The sequence below is a fragment of the Saccostrea cucullata genome, unplaced genomic scaffold (assembly GCF_032062105.1).
Source record: "Saccostrea cucullata isolate Sc308-1 unplaced genomic scaffold, CSIRO_AGI_Scuc_v1 ctg5861, whole genome shotgun sequence".
NCBI lineage: Eukaryota > Metazoa > Mollusca > Bivalvia > Ostreida > Ostreidae > Saccostrea > Saccostrea cuccullata.
In genome coordinates, this window is record NW_026929186.1 from 1 (window position 1) to 27,693 (window position 27,693).

Below are 27,693 nucleotides of genomic sequence, written 5' to 3' on the forward strand. Positions count from 1 at the left end.
CGCTTTTGTGACTCTTAATATATGTGAGAGTGAATTTGAGGTGCGGATCCATGAATTCTGTTCGCAAAACAATTTTTTTCCTTTCCTGAAATGATACTTTTACGTTATTTCTGTCATGGGGTTGCTCCATGATATAATTTTTTATGATATCATGCGGATTGTGATACTGTGTATAAAGAAACAAATATTATATCAAGATGAATTAATAATCAATTTTCTATTAGCTCATACGGATGAATTTAAAAATTATGTCCGGCAAATTAAAAATATCTTTTGAAAAAAAAACCATCAATTTCAAAGGTCATTTTTTTATATACCAGCATACTCTATATAAATTCAAGTCATAATTGGATATTAACAAGCGCATAAAAAATTAGATTTTCATTGGAAAAGAAAATATTTCTGCTTAATTGTGTGAGGAATAAAAATAATTAAATCTAGCAATTTTTTATGTTTCCGTTAATTTGCACGAGGTATTTTGTAATATAGTTTATTCGAAATATAACTTTGGGCAATGCATGCAGCAAAATAACATATATTAATACAAAAATAATGACTCTCAATGACTTTAAATTGGGGTGTAAACCCTGGTCAAGGGTTTTTCAGTCCCACAGTTCCACTTATTTTATAGTATATAATACTAATATGAATTGATATTGAATAAAACAGTAAAATACATAATCATTTATAATTTGATATAACAAAGTCATTTTAAGACAGTATAAGTGGAAATTTCTATTTAAGAAAGTCAATCTGCAGTAATATTGTCTTTTCCAATGAAAATGTAATAAAAATTTAACATTTTTATGCATTTGCTTATCCCATTGTGACTTGAAATTATATAGCATATGTTGGTATATAAAAATATTCATGATTTTTTTTAGAAAGTTTTTTTTTTAATTTGCCGGTCATAATATTTCAATTCATCCATATTTGCTAATAGTAAATTGATTTTAACTTAATCTTGAAAGTAGATTTCCCTATAAAACTTTAAGCGAATATCACTGGTAAATCTAAGACAGAACAAATATGTTTTTGCGAACAAAGTTCATCGATCCGCCTCTAAACTTCACTCCCATTTATATAGCATAAAGCGGAAGTGATGCATCCACAGCCTGGTGTTATCCTTTGTATATATTGGTAGGAAGGCTGTGTTTATCTGACTTTTTATCTAAAGACAAGGTTTTTTTCCTGAAGTTATCTAAAGAACCATTCTTGATGGTTACGGAATATAATATTTACTACTGTACGGACATCAAACGTGAAATGGTGAGCGCAGGTCTAGTTTAGTAAGTGAGTACTGCACATGATGACTAAAAGACTGTGAACAAACATCAATTATAGATTTTTATCGTTATTGTGACATTATTAGAAGATTTTGAGGAAAACACGACAATTCTTTTTATACATGGGACTTTTTACACAACCTGACTTGACAAGGTCTGTATGAATAATATAAGGGCCTAGGATAGGACTTGGACTACTTTGACTCATGCACAAATAGGTCAATATGTGCGCCGCTATAGATCTATTCTACTTTCTAAATTCAATACACAAACTTCAAGACCCTAACTCATATCCAAAATATCAAAAAACACTAACTAAAAGCAAAGTAAATAAAGAAAACATTAGCATCTAACTTAAGATATATGCACATATTATTGTTAAGGTCTTCCGTTTCCTACGGAAGACCTTATTGTTATTCTTCGGTTTCTTTTTCCCTATTATTATTATTATTATTCCAACCGATTTTGTGCACGCGATTTCTCAGAAACGGCTCGGTCGATTTACATGAAATTTTCATATGTAATAGCTAATCAATCTCTCTTGATACGTTTTCAAGCGTTTTCATGACGTCACTTCCGGTCGTGAGATATCGACAATTTTCTAATTTTGAAATGCAATTTTGTCTTGATTTAATAGCGAAAACTGCTTAAGATATGAACTGAAGATTAATTTGAGATGATAGTTCATGATTTATAGCGTTGCAGAATCGCCTTTTCATGCGTCGTCATCACTTCCGGTCGGTTCCGGAAGCGAATTTAAAAAACGCAATTTTTCAACTTTTTTTAAAAAATATTTTTGTTTTTGATTTGAATAGAGCCCTTTTGCAGAAGCGAAATATGTAATTTGTTTGAAAATCGAAAAAGCTAATCTTGAGATATTTGCATTTGAAAACGCGAAGCGGCGATCTCAATGGCCAAATGCTTTGCGCGTTGGATTGTCACGCGGGTGACCCGGGTTCGATCATCCGTGTGACCAAAAAATTTTATCACTTTTTCTGCTCAATTTTTCGATATTTTTTTATTTTAGACCATTTGGAATAATATATTTTAAACTTTTAAGCATATCTTGCGTAATTAGGGGTCACTAGGGGTCAGAATGTCAAATTTTTGACGCTTTAAATTTCGAAAAGGGGGAATATTTTGATAAGCAATATTGAACAAAAGATGGCAAGAATAATGTTCTTAACAATATGCATACTTTGAATTTTCGCAAAACGGCCCCCATTAAGGACTTGTAGAAGTGGCCCCTAAATATTTCAATTTAGCATATCTCCAAAACGAATAGAAATCTCTGAATAAGTGTTGAACAATAAGTCTTCAAAATCACAAGACCTTTCATTTCATATCAAGAAAAAAGGGCTGACCCCTCAAATTAGGAACTCAGAGGGGCTAAAAGTCTTTTATCTATAACTCTCTAATGATCAATATTTTGTTATACATGACTGAAGCAAAAGTATTTATCTGAACGATTTGCAACATTATATGATAAAATTTTGATCATATGTTACGTAATTAGGGGTTACAAGGGGCGAGAATGTCAAATATTTGACTCTTTATATCTCCAAAAGGGGGAATATTTTGATATGCAATATTGAACAAAAGATGGTCACAATAATGTTCTAAACAAAATGCATACTTTGAATTTTTATAAAACGGCCCCATTAGAGACTTGTTGGAGTGGCCCCTAAATATTTCAATTTAGCATATCTCCACAACGAATAGAAATCTCTGAATAATTGTTGAACAAAAAATCTTCAAAATAACAAGTTCTTTTGCTTGATATCAAGAAAAAGGGTCTGACCCTTCAAATTAGGGGCTCAGAGGGGCCAAAAGTCTTTTATCTATAACTCTCTAATGATCAATATTCTGTTACACATTACTGAAGCAAAAGTATTTATCTTTACAATTTGCAACAATATATGATACAATTTTGATCATATATTGCGTAATAAGGGGTCACGAGGGGCCAGAATGTCAAATATTTGATGCTTTATATCTCGAAAAGGGGAAATATTTTGATGAGCAATATTGAACAAAAGATGGCCGGAATAATGTTCTTTTACAATATGCATATTTTGAATTTTTTGTAAAACGGCCCCATTAAGGACTTGTGCGGGGTGGCCCCTAAATGTTTCCATTTAGCATATCTCAATAACGAAAAGAAATCTCTGAATAAGTGTTAAACAAAAAATCTTCAAAATCACAAGACCTTTCATTTGATATCAAGAAAATGGTGCTGACCCCTCAAATTAGGGGCTCAGAGGGGCCAAAATCTTTTATCTTAACATTCATATGATCAATATTTTGTTATACATTACTGAAGCAAAAGTATTTATCTGAACGATTTGCAACAATATATGATACAATTTTGATCATATGTTACGTAATAAGTGGTAACAAGGGGCCAAATTGATATATTTTTTATGCTTTACGTCTCGAAAAGAGGGAGTATTTTTATAATCCATATTGAACAAAAAATAATCAGAATATCGTGATAAAAAACAGAAACTTTAAAATTAATGAAGGAAAACTTATTGTCATTCTCTTTTAACGAATATCTCAGTCAAAATCACATCTAATCTTATCAAGAAATTCAACGGAAGACCTACTCGTTGCTCGCAACGAGATCTCATCTAGTTATTATTATTATTATTATTAATAAATGAATGCTTAATAAGTAAAAAATAGTTTTAAAAATATAATCAATGTCATGAAAAAAAAATCTTTAAAAAAACTATCACAAGGAGACTTAGTCGCTACAAAACTTTATTTGATTTGACCATATTGTCTTATTCAAGTTTCCAGCAACAGTTTAGCGATCTGATTTTTAAGATTAAAACTTATGTATGTAATACATTCCTGGACATTATGTTAAAACATAGTTCTTGTAACACTAGTTAACAGCCTAGCTGTACAAGAAAATAACAAGACTCTCTAAATCATGTTAATTGTAATAATTTCATTATTTTTTTTAGAAAAGCGTAGATTGAATACAATTCTCCTCTACCATGTCTACAGAGGAGACAACAAATGCGTGTAGAGCGTGTCGACTTCTCCTGGGTCCGTGTACAGATCAACTGAGGGATGTTTTACGTCGTCATGTACCGCCGTCGACATTTCAACACGTCATTGTACAAAAGATAAGTAATCTACCTCGTCTGACAGTGCCACAGTTAAATCTTATTTTACCTCGTGGTAGTACTTATGCTGGAAATTATAGTGATATGGATATTCCTTTATTGAATATACTGCTTAGAAACATCTGTGGCATACCACCACACAATAATGGTTGGGGCAATGACCCAGATCCTACGGACAGGTCTCTCTCTGCCAACATCGAGAGGATTTGCATCGCTAGAAATCATTGTCTAAATCTTTCCAGCCCAATACTTTCCAATGCTGATTTCAACACCATCTGGTCCACTGTTAGATCAGCAGTTGTGGATCTTGACTCTTTCCTTAACAATGGAAATCATTTTGAAAAAGAGGTGGATTTTTTGAGACATGAGACAATGGACCCTGTTGATGACCATCACTACCTTGAAGAATTGAGAAACCAGGCTGAAGAAAATATAGCATCAGGAGAAATAGTGGACGGACTTAAACGTGAATTTGAAAACCTTACCTGAACAAAAACGAATATTTTTAAAACTACTCAAACCATTTCTGCAAGTTACTTCTTTCTTTAAATTTTTTTCATAATTTCAGGTAAACTAGAAGAGAGAGATACAGATCGAATTGAGAGTCAAAACAAAATGCTGAAAATTATTGGTAAGTATACTATTTTCTTAATTAAGTAAATTTAGAACACTACCCCCAAGGGGCCTAGGAGTTTTGTCCAAAATTATGTAGATTAATGTACTACAATATTACTGTATACATGGTTATTTTCGCCCTTTTGCAATTGCGAACTATTTTGCCCCGTTTTAAATTCGCCCAGTAATAGTTTTGTATAAGAAATTATGCTGTGTAATTTAAATTCGCAAAGTTTTAAATTCGCCCAATAAGGAACAAGGCGAAAGGGGCGAAATTTTCCCTGTATACAGTAATCCTTTTTACTGTTGGACATCAAGCAATCAAATTTTCAGGATGATACCGGGTAGTAGTTTTGAATTGACTCATAGTAATAGTAATTAATTCTCTTTGTACTTGTGTGATTTTTTTTAAAGTTATATTCTTTTCAGATGACATATCAATTGCAGCTGTTCCCCCAAATGTGAAAGGTATGTGGATCTGGTTAAAATAAATGTAAATCAAACGTGTGTGAAGGCACCAAAATGTTCTTCAGCTAAACATATACTTCGTATCAATAAATGAAAACAGTGATAAGAAAATACTTTATTAAATTTAGAACAGAGAAATACTTTTATTTATTGAGTAAAAGGGATATTTTTGCATAAAAAAAGGATGATCAAAGTTTTACTTTGGAATTTAAAGGAAAATCTTCAAAACTTTTCTTCTCAAGAACAGGAAAGCTACAATGGATATATTTATGTGGAAGCATCCTCGTGTAGTGTACTTAACAGTTTGTACAAATCAGAACGTTTTGAGGCAGGTTGGGGCCACAATGGATGATCAAAGTTTTCATATAGCTAAAGAATATATTGGAAAATGTTTTGAAATTACTCACAACTAGAAAAGGTCATATTTACTTTTAATCAGTCTCATTTGTTGTTGATTCAAGTTTTTTGTTCAAATTATACCCAAGGAGGAAGAGTAGGGCCACAAGGGACAATCAAAGATCTACTATAGAACTATGATTAGACATTTATATTGAATCAACCTCAGGTAATGTAGATTCTAGGTTGTTCAAATAATGAGACCCGGGATAGAGTGGAGCTACAATGGATGATGCATCTTGAATCTTGGGAGAATGTCAACCAGAATGTAGGTCATCGAGGCCTACTTTTGAAATGTTATGACTTTTAAATTTGTTTAAATATCCCAGGTATCCGAAATATCATTATTATACCTTAATATAAATATTCTAAAAATATTCTAAACAACGCATTATCTGATTGGTTCTAAGTTGTCATGTGATCGGGCCATAAAACTTTATATTTCCCGGCCGTCGGCACGCTTTTCATCATATTCCACCTCTTCGGAACACCTAGTGTATTTTCCCGCAATATAGTTCTTGTTCGTTGAACGAAAACTCCCGATAGAAGGAGACGTCACAATAGCCTGGTTGACGTCACAAAACTGATGATAATGTATTATAGTAACTTTACGTAAATGAATTTGAGAGAGGTGCCGAATTTGAAAGTTTTTGTTTGTTTTTGTTTGTTTCAAAGGTTTTGCTTGTTTCGGTATAATAAACAATTCATTGCATGAATGTTCGGGAAACATGAAGACTTAATTAGCCAAGAAATATCATATTCCCCTCGATTTTTTTTTTGCTGAATAAGTCTTCATATTCCCTCACTATCATGCAATAAATGTATAATATACAAGTCAAATTCGAATTTAGTCGTGGTCTGATGATTTTTGACAGAGTAATCCCTCAAGCTTAGAGGAAAAAATTCTGTTTCCTCTCTGTGGCGTTTGTAGGGAAATGTGTATATAGTTGAAATTGCATATACAGCTATTCTACCAAATGATAGACGTCAAGTTTGAATTTGGTCAAGGTCAAATGATTTTTTACTGTTATTCACGTTCAATCTAAAAAAAAAATATTAAATAATTCACATTTTCTAATCTTATCTCACCTACAAATGTAGATTTGCAGTTTCTGTTTATTGTCTAACCTATAAATGCACATTTGGAAATTTAGGTTTCAAAGAAATTTCAATATAAATTTCATTCTTTTGAATGATTTCTATCTGCAGCTATTCATGAGATTGATATGTTACAATGGAAAGAGGATGACAAAGTTTACTATGAGTCATACAAATTCCATGAAATGCTGGAAAAAGTGAAGAATCAGACTCATGTGACATTTGTTGGAGTCCCAGGATCTGGGAAAACAGCAACAGCTCGTCACATCGCCCTGATGTTACAACAGGAAGGATATGAGATTGTACCCATCAGAGACATCAGAAAGATAGAGGACTATTGTGATCCCAATAATCCACAGGTTTTTGTTTTAGATGATGTGGTAGGTGTATTTGGACTTGAAAAGACAAAATTAAACCTTTTGCATGATTACCAAGATAGAATAATGACACCTGTTATGTCAAAGTCAAAAACTATCATGACATGTAGAGAAGCTGTATATAGAAAAACAATTGAGTCAAGTTCATTTTTTACAGATCAAAGCAATATTGTTCTGTTACACAGTGAAAAATTTGCTTTAACTAACACTGACAAAACTAACATATTGATAAGATACAACATAGATGTAGGTCTGTTGTCTCCAAGTTTGACTTCAGTATCAAGAATGTTTCCCTATCTGTGCAAATTATTTTCATCAGAAAAGAAATTCCAGTTGTATGGGTCAGCATTTTTTAAAAATCCAGTGCCATGCATTTTGAAGGAACTTGAAGAAATGAAAAAGCAAAACAAAGTCCACTATGCTTCTCTGGTTTTATGCACGATGAATGAAAACAAAATTTCAGAAAAATTCCCAGAAGAAATAGAAAAGAAAGCAATGTTTCAAAACTTTAATGAAATGAAAAATAATGTTCTATTGAAATGCAAACTTAGCAGGCAAACTGATAATTTTAGATTTGTTGATGCATTGTCACATATGAAAGGGACATATACAAAACTCTGTGATACTGAATACAGCCTTGTGCATGATTCCATGTTTGAAATCGTTGCCTATCATTTTGGTTGTCAGTTTCCAGAACTGATTTTACAATTTATGAGCAGTAGCTATATTGCTAACAATGTGAAACTTCAGAAATATGAAAATCAGGAGTTTCTAAATAAATATAAAAATGAAAATTCATTAAGAAGCAGATGTGAACAGGTGGAAGAGGATGTTGCATTCAGTTGCGAAAGCAAGGTTGGCATGGAATCATTTGATCTCTGTATAAGGTTAACAGAGGATCAGTATTCCTTATTAGCAGAACGTTTATATAAAGATGTAGAAAATATGGAACTGTTTAACGTTTTCACTAATAACGTTTTAAAACAGCGTAAGGTGTGCAAAGCTTTTACTGAAGTATTAAAAAGAAAGCCTTACACAGAATTAAAATCTCTGTTTCTATTGGAGCAAAATGATGCGTCCAAGGTAGTAAGTATAGGTGAATGTGTAATACGAAAGGAGCATGAGGAGAGGGATAAGGCGATGAATGAGTTTCACAGACAGATGGTCTTGATAAATATGAGAAAGCCACCCCTAAGAAAACGAACACACAGCGTGAGGGTGATCAGTTGGGTGGTTTATTACGGACACAGTGAGATTTTACAATACATTTTTGAGCAAACAGAACGACACAAAGAGACACAATCTAAAGTGTTTTTGAATCCTTTTCATCCTGCGTTAAGCTTTATAATAAAGAAAGGCGAGAAGATCACTGCAGCAAACAATGAAACAGACAATTTATGTCCTCTGAAACCATGGAGTGATTCAATAAATCAATCTGTTTGTGAACAACGTCGCTTACTCATATTGAGTTGTTACAGTGGGGATTTAGAGACTTTTAAAATATTTATCAAACACGTCAATCTAGATAAAATCATCAGGGAACATGAACATTCACACTTTGATGAGATATGGAATGACACACCACTTGCAGCAGCATGTGAGAGAGGAGAAATCAGTATAGTGAAAGTGCTTCTGGAAGCAGGTGCTGATGTTAATCCACAAAGTATGCATAAAACACCACTTACAGCTGCAGCCGAGAGTGGACATACTAATGTGGTGAAGGAACTTCTAAAAGCAGGGGCTGATGTGAATCCACAAGATAAATATGATATTCCACTGACAGCAGCATGTAGAAAGGGGCATTTGTGTGTTGTTAAACAGCTTCTAGATGCGGCGGCTGATGTTAATCCAGAAAGTGCAAATGAAACACCACTGACAGAAGCATGTTTTGGCGGACATATAAATGTCGTAAAGGAGCTGGTTAACGCAGGGGCTGACGTCAATGTACACGGTTTAAATACACCTTTGACTGAAGCATGTGAGAGTGGACAAATAAGTCTAGTGAAGTACTTGTTAGAGATCGGAGCTGATGTCAATGGTTTATCTAATCAACCACTCAGAACAGCATGTAAGTGTGGACATTTAGATGTAGTGAAAGCGTTGCTGGCTGCAGGGGCTGATGTCAATCTACAAGATCATAAAGATACACCGTTAACAGAAGCCTGTAAGGAGGGACATATGAGTGTCGTAAAGGTGCTGCTAGAAGCAGGGGCTGATGTTAATCTGAAAGGTTTATTTTATACACCATTGACAGCAGCATGTGAGAAGGGACATTTCAGTCTAGTGAAGGAGTTGCTACAGGTAGGGGCTGACGTCAATCTACAGGGTGAAAATACACCTCTGACAGAAGCATGCAAGTGTGGGCATATAGATATAGTAAAAGAGTTGCTAATGGCAGGCGCTGATGTAAATCCACAAGGTGAGGATTATACACCATTGACAGAAGGATGTAGGAGTGGACATATGGGTGTAGTAAAGGAGCTGCTACAGGCAGGGGCTGATATAAATCTTCCAGGTGCTTTTGAAACACCATTGACAGCAGCATGTGAAGCTGGACATCTTAGTATAGTAAATGAGCTGCTAAAGGCAGGAGCTGATGTCAATCCTCAAGGTGAAAATGGTTCACCCCTAATAGCAGCGTGTAAATATGGACATAAGACTATAGTGAATATTCTGCTAGAATCAGGGGCACACGTCAATCCACAGGGTACATATATCACCCCACTGACTGCAGCATGTACGGGTGGACATCTAAGTATAGTTAAGGATCTGCTATTGGCGGAGGCTGATGTAAATCTAAAAGATAAAAGTAAGACGCCTCTGGTAGCAGCATGTAGGGGTGGACATATAAATGTAGTCAAAATACTGCTGGAGACAGGAGCGGATGTCAATCCACAAGTTGAAAATGATTCACCTCTGACAGCAGCATGTTTAAGTGGACGTATGAGTGTAATGAAGATTTTGCTAGAGGCAGGTGCTGTTGTTAATATAAAGGACAGTTTCGGAAGAACTCTTTTATATCAGGTTATTTTATTTAGTACAGATACTCTCAAACCTGCTCTACTGATGCTAAATAGTTATGGGGCAGACTCAACTCTTTGTACTGAAGATGGTCTATCAGCTTTGTGTATTGCATTAGTAAGGGGTCAATTTGATGTTCTAAAACAATTGGTTAACACTGAGGATAGATGTCGGTTGATTAATTTGAACTTACATTTGTACGAGTGTCTGGTAAACATAAGGCAAGGCGCCGTTGTGACTGATAGTAAGGATGATGTGGTGGTGACACGGCAACGAGTATGGCATATAAATAAATTGGGAGATTTGTATAAAACAATCACACATGGTAAATATTATATACTGAGACATCTCTTAGATCTGGGCTTGGATTCCAATCAGATGATACAACTGTACCGTGATTTTAATAATGAGTCAGATGTTAGACCTCTGTTGTTTACACTGGTTGATGAAGGGTATGTTAATGACAGAGTAGAAAAGGTACGGATTCTCCTTGAGGCGGGGACGGATGTGAATTTCAGGGTTAGGTACAATGAACAGGATTCTACGTTAGACAGATGGGCATTTTTAAATTTGAGTTCTGCGTTTAACAAAGGAGGCGTGTCTATTTTAGAGAGAACATGGCGACTGTGAAATCATCCAGGTTTGATAGACGTAAAGGGCCCGAGTACAAGAGAGTGCTTAGTGAGGTAAAGAAACATGTGAGGCGATATTCTGTATGAATTTATATACTAGTATTCAGATACTTTTAGCGTAAATGTGTATGATAGCCTAGTGAAAAAAAGTTTATTTAAATTTTTCCATCATCTGACAAAGTTTACAGGTCATTTTTGTCTGTTTGCCGTTTAACATCTTGCTCGAGAATTTTTCACTCATATTGAAGTTTATTTTAACAAACGTTTTGTTTAATGGTTACATGTACATTAATTATATGCAATCATTATTTGATATGGATTTTAAATTTCAGTATAAATATCTCAAAAAGCTACTTCTTTTAATGTATTTGCTAAGTTTATACATGGGAACTATGATTTGAGTTGTTTATTTAAAAGTAAAATGGACAAGCAATCTTAAGCATATGTTGTTTTTTGTTCACATAGCGTCTTTTTTTAAGAAAAAGCGGGGTTACAATAAATAACATATCATTTTGCAAGCATGTTCAGATAATATATTTTTAAAATTGATTAAAACCTTTGCTCCTGGGTTGAGGTGGCGCTGCAATAAGAAATCAGATATTCATACGGAATCGCTAAGGGCTCAACAATATCATTTCATTTGTCAAGGCTTTAGTTCATTTCTGCACTCAATTTCTGCAATTTTATTAAGATAGTAAAGATCCCAGTATGACATCATGACAAGCAGCACATCCGACTTAAGCATTAAGACTGACAAGAATTTCACATGTGTATTTCTTCTGACAAGATCTTCCTTTGGGTACCAAACTAACACATTTGACATTTTGGACAACCATCAACAATGAAGGATATGGAGCTAACGAACAGTATTCAATATCAAAGTCCATAAAACAATACAAAATAGCAGCAGAGAAGTAAATTAAGATAACGAACAGTAATCAGTCTCAAAGTTCATAAAACAATACAAAATAAGAGCAGAGCAAACACGGACCTCCCAAACATCAGAGGTGGGATCAGGTGCCGTGGAAGAGTGAGCATCCCCTGCCGTCCTGTCAAACCCGCCGTATGCTCCTTGTCATGATCAGGAAATAACGGAAAAATCAGTCGTGAATTCAGTGTAAAAATAATAGACTAACAATTGGTATAAAAAACGTCAGTCAGCATTTGACTCAATGAGAAATTGTATTTGCTGACAAGGTCATTGTATCGACCATAGAACTTACGAAATTATGACTTTGAAGGAGACTGCTGATATTCTTGTTTCATCAACTTGTCAATAATTTTCGGTTTAAAAATTGTTAATACATAGAGCATGCTCTTGCGTATCGAATCAACTGAAATATATAAACTCTATATGCAGGTGATGAAGGTATATTTTTGCACAAATAAGGGAAGTAGTTAGTCATCATCTTTATCATAGAGCTTGGTTGTTTGATTACCATTAACGTCTTTTTTTCAAGTAAAATATCAAATATGGGATATGAAACAAATTTGTCAGACTCTTTGGTATCTTTTATCTCAAGCTCACCAGGATATGTTGTATCGACATAGGAATGGAAATTACCATTGTTAATTAACAGTTCGTCTATATATCTAAATATTGAGTTAAAGGCCACAGTAACTGTTTTCTTCATCTCATGCATAAGATTTTGCAAAAATTCTGCTTCATATGAATATAAAAATCATCAAATTTGTCAAAATCACTAATTCCAAACTCATCAGAAAGATTTTGTAACCCTGACATTGTTCAGATATCCAAAACCTATTAATTATCGTTTCCAATAAAATTTCACTTCTGCTCAATCTGGGAATAAACGCGCAAATGAACTGGAAGTAGGCTTACATATCTCGCATGATACCCACGTGACTTGTTGATGAAGGAGAACAAAAAGCAGTATGGCATCTTTCTACCAACAGCACAAAAAACACTTATGTGCAACAAGTTACCAGATTTTTCAAAGACTTCAACAAGTACACAACTGACCTAACATTCTACATTTGGAAATTTTACTTGAAAAAGACATTTACATGTAACGGTCTGTTTTATTTCACATTACTGAGAGCTTGCACCAAGACCTGAATACTGTTCTCCATTTGATTTGAAAGAAGCAATAACATATATTTGCAATTTTCAGCAAGAATATATTTTTTCTGTTTATTTTTTTTATTTTTAATATTTCAGAAGATCAAACAGCAACTCAGAGTAAAGTACAATAACAAACCTTATATTAAAATACATTTCAAAGTTTTAAAGATGTATTAAAATTTCAAGCTTTTTTAGTTGAATTTTTAAGAAAAATAACATACAGGCAAAGGCTGCAAATTTTTCTTCAAACATTTTTAATCAATTGTTCATTAACGTGGACAGCTAGTAAATATACCTATAAAACAATTAAAACTTTCATCATACTCTGTTTCTTTGTAACACAAACAAAATGTCACCTTATTCAAAATAAATTACTTAAAAAGATATATGCATTAATAAGACAAGAAAACAGTTTCTATTTCAAAGAACAAAAGATGATTCACTTGAATATTTTAGCACAGCTTACTATGTATAATTATTAAAAAGTAAGATCTGAAGTTAATCAGCTGATTTTGTAGCAAGAAATCCATTATCCTGCATTTCAAAAAGTCAACATGGTCACCAGAGGTAAGTTCCTCATAGAATAAATTAAGAAAAACAATGAAAAACAATCAATAGTTGTAGTATATGCTGCCTGAACAAAGAACCTAACATTATAAATTAATGCAGATATGAACATAAATGTTTTGTTGAATTCCACGGGAAACGCTACACTACAGATCCTACATGTATAATAAGTGGTGACATATTGAAAGGGAATGGTAAGTTCTACAGAATTATCACACACAAAAATACTTTGCTCAAGACTAAGTCCTGCGTTGCTGTATCCTTTATTTTAAACAATCATGCAGCAATCCATGCATGTTATGAACATGTATGGAATGAGGTTCTCCAATTGATTATAAGAAACAAGGAAAAGTTTGACAACTTATCAATCACGAACCATAAAGAAATGATATGCAACACAGATTGTTAGAATATCGTCAAAAAGATTCCTGACTTTGGATTATCTATGAAGGCTGATTCCATCCTAATTAAAATGTAATACCATGAATCCCTCTGCATAATTGCCAACAATAAAAATATATTAGCAAGCTATATAAAAGATATATTTGAAAACTAGGAGATTTCACAAAATACATGTAGTTTCAACACTCTCGTATATTAATACATGTACATCATATTTTCAAGCAAAATTGATACGATTTTATTATCATAAATAATAGGGATTTAATAAACACTATACATGTATTTTTAATAAAAATCCACACAAAAATTTAAATGTTACATGTATTCAATAGAAGTAGAAGTTAATGCACATAAGTTACCAACTTTCTATTCTGTGGGAGATGTACAGCTGGACATCAACATCTCAAATCCAGCTACCTTGAATATACTATTGATTTACAGTATTTAACACTGTATTTACCACTGTAGATAGCTGGTTTATTAATTTGTGTGTCAGTCACTTCATTTCTAACTTTCATTTTAATGGACAATTACCATGATTACTTACCTGTAAATAAATAACGGTATACAAATATACAAAATTATTATATAATCTTTTAACAAGCAAAAACAAATAATTTAAATATTTACTGATTAAAATCTACAGAAATAAGTGAATGTCCAATGGTAAAAAAAAATCGACTCTTATTCTCTCTTTCAACACCTCTCGCTCTCTCGTTATCTTTTAAAAAATATATATATATGCTGAACCCTATATTAAAATCCATCATCAAGTATTGGATTGGGTGGGACCATCTTCTTTGACGGTTTCACTTGTTCCCACACTTCCGTTCTGTATACAACCAGATGGGGAGAAAAAATTGTTTGTTTTATACACAAGGTTGTCAGGCTGGTCTAGCTTCTCCTTCGCGATGTAGATGTCATTTTCTATGGCTTGTATCAACTCATCTAGAAATGTAACAGACTGTTTTAAAATCTATCACCAAGACATAAATCTCGCTACTTAAATCTCCCTGTTATATTTTAAAAACTACCAAAAATTCATGTGATACTGTCACAGTAAGATATTTTTAAATGATGAAAGTTTTTATTTTGAATTACTCTAAACTTTCTGCATGGAAAAAATATTTCTAGTTTGCAAATTTCTAAGCAATAATAAAAATAAAATTCTTGAGAATTTCATTCTAAGCTCGATAAATAAATCATACTATGTACTTGTGTAGACCTCCCCCTAGATAATCAGATAATCCCAGGAGAAGTCTTATTATTATTAATAATAAATTATGGCACATATTTGCCATGTACATCAAAGGAAAGATAATCTAAAATTACATGTATAGAACTGTCCATAAAACTAAATCTAACTAGTATTTAATCCTACTAAAACATAAATAATAATATCATTTTATCCCATGTTTACATATTTATCCCGTGGATATACCTCATGGGATATCGTTTTCATATCCCACAGTTATGACGTCACAATGGTTTTTGCGTTAGCAAGAGGAAGTAAAATATTGCAGAGTCCTAGATAAAACAGTGTTAAACATCGGTTGTGAAGTATTAAACATGGGATAAAAAGAATCTCCCATGCTTTGTAGTTGAATATGTTTTTATCCAACTCGTGTGTTTATATCAAAATCGCACAACTCGTTGAATAAAAATCATAGTCCAACCTACAAATCATGGGAGATCCTATGTCAATATGGTAGCAGCTATATCAGAAAAAAAACATTATATAACTGTAAAAGATTTTGCATTTTTTCTGCAAAAGCTAGGACATTTTAATTCCTATACAAATAGCAGCCAAAGAAAGCAGCTTTTTGTTCAAAATACCCAACATTAAAGTGGTATTTACTCAATAGCATATAAAAACAAAGGAACATTACTCACCTAGTGATGAAAAGTCCTTCATCGGACGTATGTATCCCAGCATGATGACCTTCAACTTTGACCCGTAAAAATCTTCATTAAATGTGTGCATCAGGTAGGTCTCCTTAAATGGTAAATTTGTTTAATCTCATTTTTTGTTGGAAAACATAAAAAAGTTTACAAGATGTAAATTGTAGTTTATTGAAACTGGGTATCATCATCATTAATTAACAAAATAAGTGTATTTAATCTTTGAAAATGGAAGAAAAATAGCTTAAAATATGTTATAATTATATTAAACAATATACAGCATTTCATTATGAAAAATTTGATAGTTTTCACTCATCTGATCATGTACAGAGTGTGTGTGTTCTTTCTTCTACTAATTAATAAATGTTCTGGAGGTTTGATTCTTAGTGGTTCAGTGCTTTCTGTCTTTTGCCATAAAGGATGTATTCGCTTTAACAAAAGTATTGACCTATAGGGGAGAACACTTTCCCGGAAAAAGTGACATTGAATAATTAAGCTTTATTTGTTTTTTTCTACCGTACATATGTTTAATTTTTCCAAATTTGTATTTTAGACCTAAAATTTTTTATTTACAACTTTACAATAAACCTTCAAAATTGACTGAAACACCATTTTGTCCGTTAAAGCGTTGCTTTTTGCATGAATTTTGGCCTAGAAGTCCTTCAGGGCAGGCCTGCCCCTAAATAAAATTGTGATATTTTGATAGGTTATGATGTAAGGAACGATTTAAGATAGGATTTTTTTAGGGGCACCCCTGCCCTAGTGTCGAAATTCCCAAAAAACCTACAAAAAATAAGGAAACCTGTTTTTGAAAATCTGCCTCAAATTTCGACCTGTCATTTTTATAGACGGACTAGCTCAGTTGAGATATGAGTTGTTTTTACTTCGTGAAATGCTTCTTTTTAAAGTCGCGGGTTCGAATCCACCTGGCACCACACTTTTAAAGTTTTAAATTTCGCCTTTTTAAAGACAATTCAATTTTTTTAATAGACTTGTGTATTTTCCATCAATTATCTATCGTTTATGTATGCCCATTCTTGATACAAGAAAAACTAAAGAGATGTCATATCGTAACAATCAAATGTACAGTTATCAGTCAGGCGGAACATACCTCAGTATAAGCACACTTTCTCCGAGGACAAGAGTAACTCACTATGTGTTGTTTGATACAGATATTCTTGACAGCATTGAGCTGCGTCGAATTTCAATTGTATATAATCCTTAGATTTTAATCACATTGATTTTGGCTACATATATCAGTAACTGTACTCCCTTGGATTTCATTTAGGCCTATATAATGACATTTTTTATATTATATCCACTGATAAATAGCCTAGACATAAAGAATAGAATTTCAGAGACAGTAGACATTACCATTATGCACAATGAGAAGTAAAGACAAATATCAATTATTACATTTTGAGATAACAAACTCAGAAAATCAATGAAAAGGTTTTTTCTACCTCTACTCACTGAAATAAAGATTTAGAAAAAAACAAATTGTTAAATGTATTCGGCCTAATGTCATTAATCGGAACGGAAATCGACAAGCTTTTTGTAGAGAAGAAAACCAAGCCCGTTCCTATAGGTCAGATCACTATTTATAATGAAGTGATCCTTTCTAAGTGTTTTTCTCACCATTGATTTTTTTTTTGTTTGTGTTTTTGTATTAAAATTTTTAGTGCTTTTCTCACGTTTGACTTGTCGGTGTTTTTCTAGTACAGAGTCAGTATATTTTTCTTACCATCAATTTTTTGGCGCTTTTTGAATATGATTTTGTGTGTTTCTCACCATTGATTTTTTGGTGTTTTTGTATATGATTTTAGTGTGTTTCTCACCATTGATTTTTTGGTGTTTTGTAGTACAGATTGTTATTGTATTCTCTCACAATTGATTTTTTGGTGTTTTTGTATATGATTTTAGTGTGTTTCTCACCATTGATTTTTTGGTGTTTTTGTATATGATTTTAGTGTGTTTCTCACCATTGATTTTTTGGTGTTTTGTAGTACAGATTGTTATTGTATTCTCTCACCATTGATTTTTTGGTGTTTTTGTATATGATTTTAGTGTGTTTCTCACCATTGATTTTTTGGTGTTTTTGTATATGATTTTAGTGCTTTTCTCACCATTGATTTTTTGGTGTTTTTGTATATGATTTTAGTGTGTTTCTCACAATTGATTTTTTGCTGTTTTTGTGTATGATTTTAGTGTGTTTCTCACCATTGATTTTTTGGCGCTTTTGTATATGATTTTAGTGTGTTTCTCACCATTGATTTTTTGGCGCTTTTGTATATGATTTTAGTGTGTTTCTCACCATTGATTTTTTGGCGCTTTTGTATATGATTTTAGTGTGTTTCTCACCATTGATTTTTTGGTGTTTTTGTATATGATTTTAGTGCGTTTCTCACCATTGATTTTTTGGCGCTTTTGTATATGATTTTAGTGTGTTTCTCACCATTGATTTTTTGGTGTTTTTGTATATGATTTTAGTGTGTTTCTCACCATTGATTTTTTGGTTTTTTTGTATATGATTTTAGTGTGTTTCTCACCATTGATTTTTTGGTGTTTTTGTATATGATTTTAGTGCGTTTCTCACCATTGATTTTTTGGTGTTTTTGTAGTACAGATTGTTATTGTATTCTCTCACCATTGATTTTTTGGTGTTTTTGTATATGATTTTAGTGTGTTTCTCACCATTGATTTTTTGGTGTTTTTGTATATGATTTTAGTGTGTTTCTCACCATTGATTTTTTGGTGTTTTTGTATATGATTTTAGTGTGTTTCTCACCATTGATTTTTTGGTGTTTTTGTATATGATTTTAGTGCGTTTCTCACCATTGATTTTTTGGCGCTTTTGTATATGATTTTAGTGTGTTTCTCACCATTGATTTTTTGGTGTTTTTGTATATGATTTTAGTGTGTTTCTCACCATTGATTTTTTGGTTTTTTTGTATATGATTTTAGTGTGTTTCTCACCATTGATTTTTTGGTGTTTTTGTATATGATTTTAGTGCGTTTCTCACCATTGATTTTTTGGTGTTTTTGTAGTACAGATTGTTATTGTATTCTCTCACCATTGATTTTTTGGTGTTTTTGTATATGATTTTAGTGTGTTTCTCACCATTGATTTTTTGGTGTTTTTGTATATGATTTTAGTGCTTTTCTCACCATTGATTTTTTGGTGTTTTTGTATATGATTTAAGTGCGTTTCTCACCATTGATTTTTTGGTGTTTTTGTATATGATTTTAGTGTGTTTCTCACCATTGATTTTTTGGTTTTTTTGTATATGATTTTAGTGTGTTTCTCACCATTGATTTTTTGGTGTTTTTGTATATGATTTTAGTGCGTTTCTCACCATTGATTTTTTGGTGTTTTTGTAGTACAGATTGTTATTGTATTCTCTCACAATTGATTTTTTGGTGTTTTTGTGTATGATTTTAGTGCGTCTCTCACCATTGATTTTTTGGTGTTTTTGTATATGATTTTAGTGTGTTTCTCACCATTGATTTTTTGGTGTTTTGTAGTACAGATTGTTATTGTATTCTCTCACCATTGATTTTTTGGTGTTTTTGTAGTACAGATTGTTATTGTATTCTCTCACCATTGATTTTTTGGTGTTTTTGTATATGATTTTAGTGTGTTTCTCACCATTGATTTTTTGGTGTTTTGTAGTACAGATTGTTATTGTATTCTCTCACCATTGATTTTTTGGTGTTTTTGTATATGATTTTAGTGTGTTTCTCACCATTGATTTTTTGGTGTTTTTGTATATGATTTTAGTGTGTTTCTCACAATTGATTTTTTGCTGTTTTTGTGTATGATTTTAGTGCGTTTCTCACCATTGATTTTTTGGCGCTTTTGTATATGATTTTAGTGTGTTTCTCACCATTGATTTTTTGGGTTTTTTGTATATGATTTTAGTGTGTTTCTCACCATTGATTTTTTGGTGTTTTTGTATATGATTTTAGTGTGTTTCTCACAATTGATTTTTTGGTGTTTTTGTATATGATTTTAGTGCGTTTCTCACCATTGATTTTTTGGTTTTTTTGTATATGATTTTAGTGTGTTTCTCACCATTGATTTTTTTGGTGTTTAGTGTGTTTCTCACCATTGATTTTTTGGTGTTTTTGTAGTACAGATTGTTATTGTATTCTCTCACCATTGATTTTTTGGTGTTTTGTAGTACAGATTGTTATTGTATTCTCTCACCATTGATTTTTTGGTGTTTTTGTGTATGATTTTAGTGCGTTTCTCACCATTGATTTTTTGGTGTTTTTGTATATGATTTTAGTGTGTTTCTCACCATTGATTTTTTGGTGTTTTGTAGTACAGATTGTTATTGTATTCTCTCACCATTGATTTTTTGGTGTTTTTGTATATGATTTTAGTGTGTTTCTCACCATTGATTTTTTGGTGTTTTTGTATATGATTTTAGTGTGTTTCTCACAATTGATTTTTTGCTATTTTTGTGTATGATTTTAGTGCGTTTCTCACCCTTGATTTTTTGGCGCTTTTGTATATGATTTTAGTGTGTTTCTCACCATTGATTTTTTGGGTTTTTTGTATATGATTTTAGTGTGTTTCTCACCATTGATTTTTTGGTGTTTTTGTATATGATTTTAGTGTGTTTCTCACAATTGATTTTTTGCTATTTTTGTGTATGATTTTAGTGTGTTTCTCACAATTGATTTTTTGGTGTTTTTGTATATGATTTTAGTGCGTTTCTCACCATTGATTTTTTGGTTTTTTTGTATATGATTTTAGTGTGTTTCTCACCATTGATTTTTTGGTGTTTTTGTATATGATTTTAGTGTGTTTCTCACCATTGATTTTTTGGTGTTTTTGTAGTACAGATTGTTATTGTATTCTCTCACCATTGATTTTTTGGTGTTTTGTAGTACAGATTGTTATTGTATTCTCTCACCATTGATTTTTTGGTGTTTTTGTCTATGATTTTAGTGCGTTTCTCACCATTGATTTTTTGGTGTTTTTGTATATGATTTTAGTGTGTTTCTCACCATTGATTTTTTGGTGTTTTGTAGTACAGATTGTTATTGTATTCTCTCACCATTGATTTTTTGGTGTTTTTGTATATGATTTTAGTGTGTTTCTCACCATTGATTTTTTGGTGTTTTTGTATATGATTTTAGTGTGTTTCTCACAATTGATTTTTTGCTATTTTTGTGTATGATTTTAGTGCGTTTCTCACCATTGATTTTTTGGCGCTTTTGTATATGATTTTAGTGTGTTTCTCACCATTGATTTTTTGATTTTTTGGTTTTTTTGTATATGATTTTAGTGTGTTTCTCACCATTGATTTTTTGGTGTTTTTGTATATGATTTTAGTGCGTTTCTCACCATTGATTTTTTGGTTTTTTTGTATATGATTTTAGTGTGTTTCTCACCATTGATTTTTTGGTGTTTTTGTATATGATTTTAGTGCGTTTCTCACCATTGATTTTTTGGTTTTTTTGTATATGATTTTAGTGTGTTTCTCACCATTATTTAGGTGTTTTTGTATATGATTTAAGTGCGTTTCTCACCATTGATTTTTTGGTTTTTTTGTATATGATTTTAGTGCTTTTCTCACCATTGATTTTTTGGTGTTTTTGTATATGATTTTAGTGTGTTTCTCACCATTGATTTTTTGGTGTTTTTGTATATGATTTTAGTGCGTTTCTCACCATTGATTTTTTGGTGTTTTTGTATATGATTTTAGTGCGTTTCTCACCATTGATTTTTTGGTGTTTTTGTATATGATTTTAGTGTGTTTCTCACCATTGATTTTTTGGTTTTTTTGTATATGATTTTAGTGTGTTTCTCACCATTGATTTTTTGGTGTTTTTGTATATGATTTTAGTGCGTTTCTCACCATTGATTTTTTGGTGTTTTTGTAGTACAGATTGTTATTGTATTCTCTCACAATTGATTTTTTGGTTTTTTTGTATATGATTTTAGTGTGTTTCTCACCATTGATTTTTTGGTGTTTTGTAGTACAGATTGTTATTGTATTCTCTCACCATTGATTTTTTGGTGTTTTTGTAGTACAGATTGTTATTGTATTCTCTCACCATTGATTTTTTGGTGTTTTTGTATATGATTTTAGTGTGTTTCTCACCATTGATTTTTTGGTGTTTTGTAGTACAGATTGTTATTGTTCTCTCACCATTGATTTTTTGGTGTTTTTGTATATGATTTAAGTGTGTTTCTCACCATTGATTTTTTGGTGTTTTTGTATATGATTTTAGTGTGTTTCTCACAATTGATTTTTTGCTGTTTTTGTGTATGATTTTAGTGTGTTTCTCACCATTGATTTTTTGGTGCTTTTGTATATGATTTTAGTGCGTTTCTCAAAATTGATTTTTTGGTGTTTTTGTATATGATTTTAGTGTGTTTCTCACCATTGATTTTTTGGTGTTTTTGTATATGATTTTAGTGTGTTTCTTTAGTGCGTTTCTCACAATTGATTTTTTGGTGTTTTTGTATATGATTTTAGTGCGTTTCTCACCATTGATTTTTTGGTGTTTTTGTATATGATTTTAGTGCGTTTCTCACCATTGATTTTTTGGTGTTTTTGTATATGATTTTAGTGTGTTTCTCACCATTGATTTTTTTGGTGTTTTTGTAGTATAGATTGTTTGTGTATTCTCTCACCATTGATTTTTTGGTGTTTTTGTAGTACAGATTGTTATTGTATTCTCTCACCATTGATTTTTTGGTGTTTTTGTGTATGATTTTAGTGCGTTTCTCACCATTGATTTTTTGGTGTTTTTGTATATGATTTTAGTGTGTTTCTCACCATTGATTTTTTGGTGTTTTGTAGTACAGATTGTTATTGTATTCTCTCACCATTGATTTTTTGGTGTTTTTGTATATGATTTTAGTGTGTTTCTCACCATTGATTTTTTGGTGTTTTTGTATATGATTTTAGTGTGTTTCTCACAATTGATTTTTTGTGTTTCTCACCATTGATTTTTTGGTGTTTTTGTATATGATTTTATTTTTTGGTATTTTTTTGTATGATTTTAGTGCGTTTCTCACCCTTGATTTTTTGGCGCTTTTGTATATGATTTTAGTGTGTTTCTCACCATTGATTTTTTGGGTTTTTTGTATATGATTTTAGTGTGTTTCTCACCATTGATTTTTTGGTGTTTTTGTATATGATTTTAGTGTGTTTCTCACAATTGATTTTTTGCTATTTTTGTGTATGATTTTAGTGTGTTTCTCACAATTGATTTTTTGGTGTTTTTGTATATGATTTTAGTGCGTTTCTCACCATTGATTTTTTGGTTTTTTTGTATATGATTTTAGTGTGTTTCTCACCATTGATTTTTTGGTGTTTTTGTATATGATTTTAGTGTGTTTCTCACCATTGATTTTTTGGTGTTTTGTAGTACAGATTGTTATTGTATTCTCTCACCATTGATTTTTTGGCGCTTTTGTATATGATTTTAGTGCGTTTCTCACCATTGATTTTTTGGTGTTTTTGTATATGATTTTAGTGTGTTTCTCACCATTGATTTTTTGGTGTTTTGTAGTACAGATTGTTATTGTATTCTCTCACCATTGATTTTTTGGTGTTTTTGTATATGATTTTAGTGTGTTTCTCACCATTGATTTTTTGGTGTTTTTGTATATGATTTTAGTGTGTTTCTCACAATTGATTTTTTGCTATTTTTGTGTATGATTTTGTGCGTTTCTCACCATTGATTTTTTTGCTTTTGTATATGATTTTAGTGTGTTTCTCACCATTGATTTTTTGATTTTTTGGTTTTTTTGTATATGATTTTAGTGTGTTTCTCACCATTGATTTTTTGGTGTTTTTGTATATGATTTTAGTGTTTCTCACCATTGATTTTTTGGTGTTTTTGTATATGATTTTAGTTGTTTCTCACCATTGATTTTTTGGTGTTTTTGTATATGATTTTAGTGTGTTTCTCACCATTGATTTTGTATATGATTTTAGTGTGTTTCTCACCATTGATTTTTTGGTGTTTTTGTATATGATTTTAGTGCGTTTCTCACCATTGATTTTTTGGTGTTTTTGTATATGATTTTAGTGTGTTTCTCACCATTGATTTTTTGGTGTTTTTGTATATGATTTTAGTGCTTTTCTCACCATTGATTTTTTGGTGTTTTTGTATATGATTTTAGTGTGTTTCTCACCATTGATTTTTTGGTGTTTTTTTTGATTTTAGTGTGTACCATTGATTTTTTGGTTTTTTTGTATATGATTTTAGTGTGTTTCTCACCATTGATTTTTTGGTGTTTTTGTATATGATTTTAGTGTGTTTCTCACCATTGATTTTTTGCTGTTTTTGTATATGATTTTTTTCTCACCATTGATTTTTTGGTGTTTTTGTATCACCATTGATTTTTTTGTTTTTTAGTGATTTTAGTTCTCTCACCATTGATTTTTTGGTGTTGTTTTTGTATATGATTTTAGTTGATTTTTTGGTGCTTTTGTATATGATTTTAGTGTGTTTCTCACCATTGATTTTTTGGTGTTTTTGTAGTACAGATTGTTTCACCATTGATTTTTTGGTGTTTTTGTTTATGATTTTAGTGTGTTTCTCACCATTGATTTTTTGTTTTTGTATATGTTTTTGTGTCACCATTGATTTTTTGGTGTTTTTGTATATGATTTTAGTGTGTTTCTCACCATTGATTTTTTGGTTTTTTTGTATATGATTTTAGTGTGTTTCTCACCATTGATTTTTTGGTGTTTTTGTATATGATTTTAGTGTGTTTCTCACCATTGATTTTTTGGTGTTTTTGTATATGATTTTAGTGTGTTTCTCACCATTGATTTTTTGGTGTTTTTGTATATGATTTTAGTGCGTTTCTCACCATTGATTTTTTGGCGCTTTTGTATATTTTTAGTGTGTTTCTCACCATTGATTTTTTGGTGTTTTTGTATATGATTTTAGTGTATTCTCTCACCGTTTCTCACCATTGATTTTTTGGTGTTTTTGTATATGATTTTAGTGTGTTTCTCACCATTGATTTTTTGGTGTATTTGTAGTACAGATTGTTATTTTATTCTATCACAATTGATTTTTTGGTGTTTTTGTATATGATTTTTGTGTGTTTCTCACAATTGATTTTTTGGTGTTTTTGTATATGATTTTAGTGTGTTTCTCACCATTGATTTTTTGGTGTTTTTTGTATGATTTTAGTGTGTTTCTCACCATTGATTTTTTGGTGTTTTTGTATATGATTTTAGTGTGTTTCTCACCATTGATTTTTTGCTGTTTTTGTATATGATTTTAGTGCGTCTCTCACCATTGATTTTTTGGTGTTTTTGTATATGATTTTAGTGTGTTTCTCACCATTGATTTTTTGGTGTTTTTGTATATGATTTTAGTGTGTTTCTCACCATTGATTTTTTGGTGTTTTTGTAGTACAGATTGTTATTGTATTCTCTCACCATTGATTTTTTGGTGTTTTTGTAGTACAGATTGTTATTGCATTCTCTCACCATTGATTTTTTGGTGTTTTTGTATATGATTTTAGTGCGTTTCTCACCATTGATTTTTTGGTGTTTTTTTATGATTTTAGTACAGATTGTTATTGTATTCTCTCACCATTGATTTTTTGGTGTTTTTGTAGTACAGATTGTTATTGTATTCTCTCACCATTGATTTTTTGGTGTTTTTGTAGTACAGATTGTTATTGTATTCTCTCACCATTGATTTTTTGGTGTTTTTGTATATGATTTTAGTGTGTTTCTCACCATTGATTTTTTGGTGTTTTTGTAGTACAGATTCCACCCCACTGACAGCACCATCTTGTAGACTTCACCATCGTCCACGCTACCCCAGCCGTAGTACACACCCAGGGGCATACCCGGGGGTAACTCCTCTACCACACTCTCCGGGAAGTTTGCTGAAAAAAATACGAAAAGAGAAAATATATATATAATTTACCACAATAAAATTAAATTTTATATATTTATGTATATGGTTTCAATTTTTATGCACCAGATGCACAATTCAATAAAATAATGTCTCTTCAGTCATGGTCATGCTGATTTAATAAAAACGTTTGAGATTCAAAAATAAGAAAACAACTTTATAAAGCTGAAAAGACAGAGGTGCCAAAGACTTCAGACAAACATGTCAAAGGATCATAGCTCTGCATAAGGGAGATCAATCTTAGTTTAGAAATATCATTTTCTAGAACATTGACAAAATTGTCAAATATCCTCATGGACAATTTCGTTATGTCAATATATAAAGATTTTTCAGAGGATCAGAGAGAGAGAGAGATGATTGGGAGTAAATTTTTCAATTCATTTAAAGACAGCCTTTTGTAACAGTATTACTATAATCAATAATTTGGCCAAGAATTAGAGTCATTTCTTAAATATTTCAGTCTAGAATTGTACAAAGCTCTATGGTTTAAAGGTTTCTTTAATAAAAATTATACTTTGTTTATGTCAAACCTAGATAATCCACGTTTGATAACATTTACCATGTTTAAATCAATAACTATAATATAGAGAACAGAGGACAACAACACAAAAATAATCAACAGGTCCAGCACAATACCCTAATAAAGGTATGTAGCTAAATAAAGCTATATAGCTTTATCAAGGTATTTAAAATACCTTGATCAAGGTATTTTATGTAATGAAAACTTAAAAAAATTCTTTAAAAATTAATTACTGAAAATCGAGTTCTGAGTTGTTGTCAGCAAATTCACCCATGCATGTAAAGTACTTAAACACAAACAAATAAGTATAAAAACGTGTCGTAAGAGGAGACGATATTTCATGCTTTCTTTTTGACACCAGAGTGTTTTTCATGCTCGAATAGACACACTGTCAAAAACTCAGAACTCGACTTTCAGTATTTAATTTTTAAAGAATTTTTTTGAATTTTAATTACTTAAAATACCTTGATCAAGGTATATAGCTTTATCAAGCTATATACCTTTATCGGGGTATTGTGCTGGACCTGATCAAGGACATAAAAAAATAAGCAAATTGTTTCTTGTCGTATTAATCAGTAATCTTTGCTTTAATAAATACATAAATGAATACACATCCTTGTTTTACCCTAAACACTCAGACAGTCTGCTAAGACTTTTAATTAACTTAAATGTTAGATCTATTCAAAATTGAAATTTTTTCGTCATAAAAAGTGAAATATTATTTATTTCTTTGTGGCAACCAGATATCCTCCCAAAAATTAGGTCTCCGTTTAAAGATTTAAACGTAAGTGTGACATGGACCACTGCTTTCCAAGAAAATCTCCACCCCTGGTATACCAGGAACTGATACAGCCATAGAAAGGTCAGTAAATGGGATCAACAGTTGTCTTTCTTTGTCTCCCATCCTTTCTTAAAATCAATAAGAATCAAACAAAGAAACAAAATACATAGAAGTAGACACTTTTCTTGTCACTTCCTATCATTTTCTGACCAAAAATAGTGTTTACATAACTCACAAAAATATCAGCTGAACATGTTTTACAACAACTTATGTGTACATTCATGTTTACGTTTCGGGCACCTGCTTTACAACCTACCTGTGGGTATCCCCAGTTCCTTGCTGCCCCTCCCGAACCCCTTCACGACTTCTCCCTCCGCGAAATGGGGAAGCTTCATTGACATCACGGAATGTACTGCTCTTCTTAGAAATCTCGTGTATGTCGTAATCCTCATTGAATTAATGACATCGGGTATTTAGTGAATGC

The 27,693-nt window shown here is 31.7% G+C and overlaps 2 protein-coding genes across 3 annotated transcripts; one reads left to right on the top strand and one right to left on the bottom strand.

Moving 5' to 3' along the window:
* The first annotated feature begins 1,099 nt into the window (after positions 1-1,099).
* On the top strand, positions 1,100-11,472 carry LOC134280023 (uncharacterized). Of its 2 annotated transcripts, none has more exons than XM_062762454.1 (5): positions 1,100-1,440; positions 4,262-4,892; positions 4,995-5,057; positions 5,471-5,509; positions 7,115-11,472. In XM_062762454.1, the coding sequence occupies exons 2-5, from the start codon at positions 4,295-4,297 to the stop codon at positions 11,029-11,031; spliced, it is 4,617 nt and encodes a 1,538-aa protein (XP_062618438.1). In that variant the 5' UTR covers positions 1,100-1,440; positions 4,262-4,294; the 3' UTR covers positions 11,032-11,472. The 2 variants fall into 2 exon arrangements, with proteins under 2 accessions (XP_062618438.1, XP_062618439.1); XM_062762455.1 differs by having other exon boundaries at positions 1,100-1,269.
* A 1,495-nt stretch (positions 11,473-12,967) lies between these two features.
* LOC134280024 (riboflavin kinase-like) lies at positions 12,968-27,673 on the bottom strand. Its single transcript, XM_062762456.1, has 4 exons — positions 27,526-27,673; positions 25,728-25,879; positions 15,982-16,084; positions 12,968-15,036 (listed from the first exon to the last, which is right to left on the bottom strand). Exons 1-4 carry the CDS (start codon positions 27,659-27,661, stop codon positions 14,858-14,860), a joined length of 570 nt encoding a protein of 189 aa, XP_062618440.1. The 5' UTR covers positions 27,662-27,673; the 3' UTR covers positions 12,968-14,857.
* Positions 27,674-27,693: the final 20 nt, after the last annotated feature.

Bases quoted from the DNA above. Each gene is read 5' to 3' on its own strand.
- LOC134280023 (XM_062762454.1), top strand. From the start codon at position 4,295: ATGTCTACAGAGGAGACAACAAATGCGTGTAGAGCGTGTCGACTTCTC. The intron at 5,058-5,470 runs GTAAGTATACTA...TATTCTTTTCAG, and splicing joins CAAAATGCTGAAAATTATTG to ATGACATATCAATTGCAGCT. The intron at 5,510-7,114 runs GTATGTGGATCT...TTCTATCTGCAG, and splicing joins TGTTCCCCCAAATGTGAAAG to CTATTCATGAGATTGATATG.
- LOC134280024 (XM_062762456.1), bottom strand. From the start codon at position 27,661: ATGAGGATTACGACATACACGAGATTTCTAAGAAGAGCAGTACATTCC. The intron at 25,880-27,525 runs GTAGGTTGTAAA...TATTTTTTTCAG, and splicing joins GGAACTGGGGATACCCACAG to CAAACTTCCCGGAGAGTGTG. The intron at 16,085-25,727 runs GTGAGAAACACA...TTACCATTTAAG, and splicing joins AAAACACCAAAAAATCAATG to GAGACCTACCTGATGCACAC.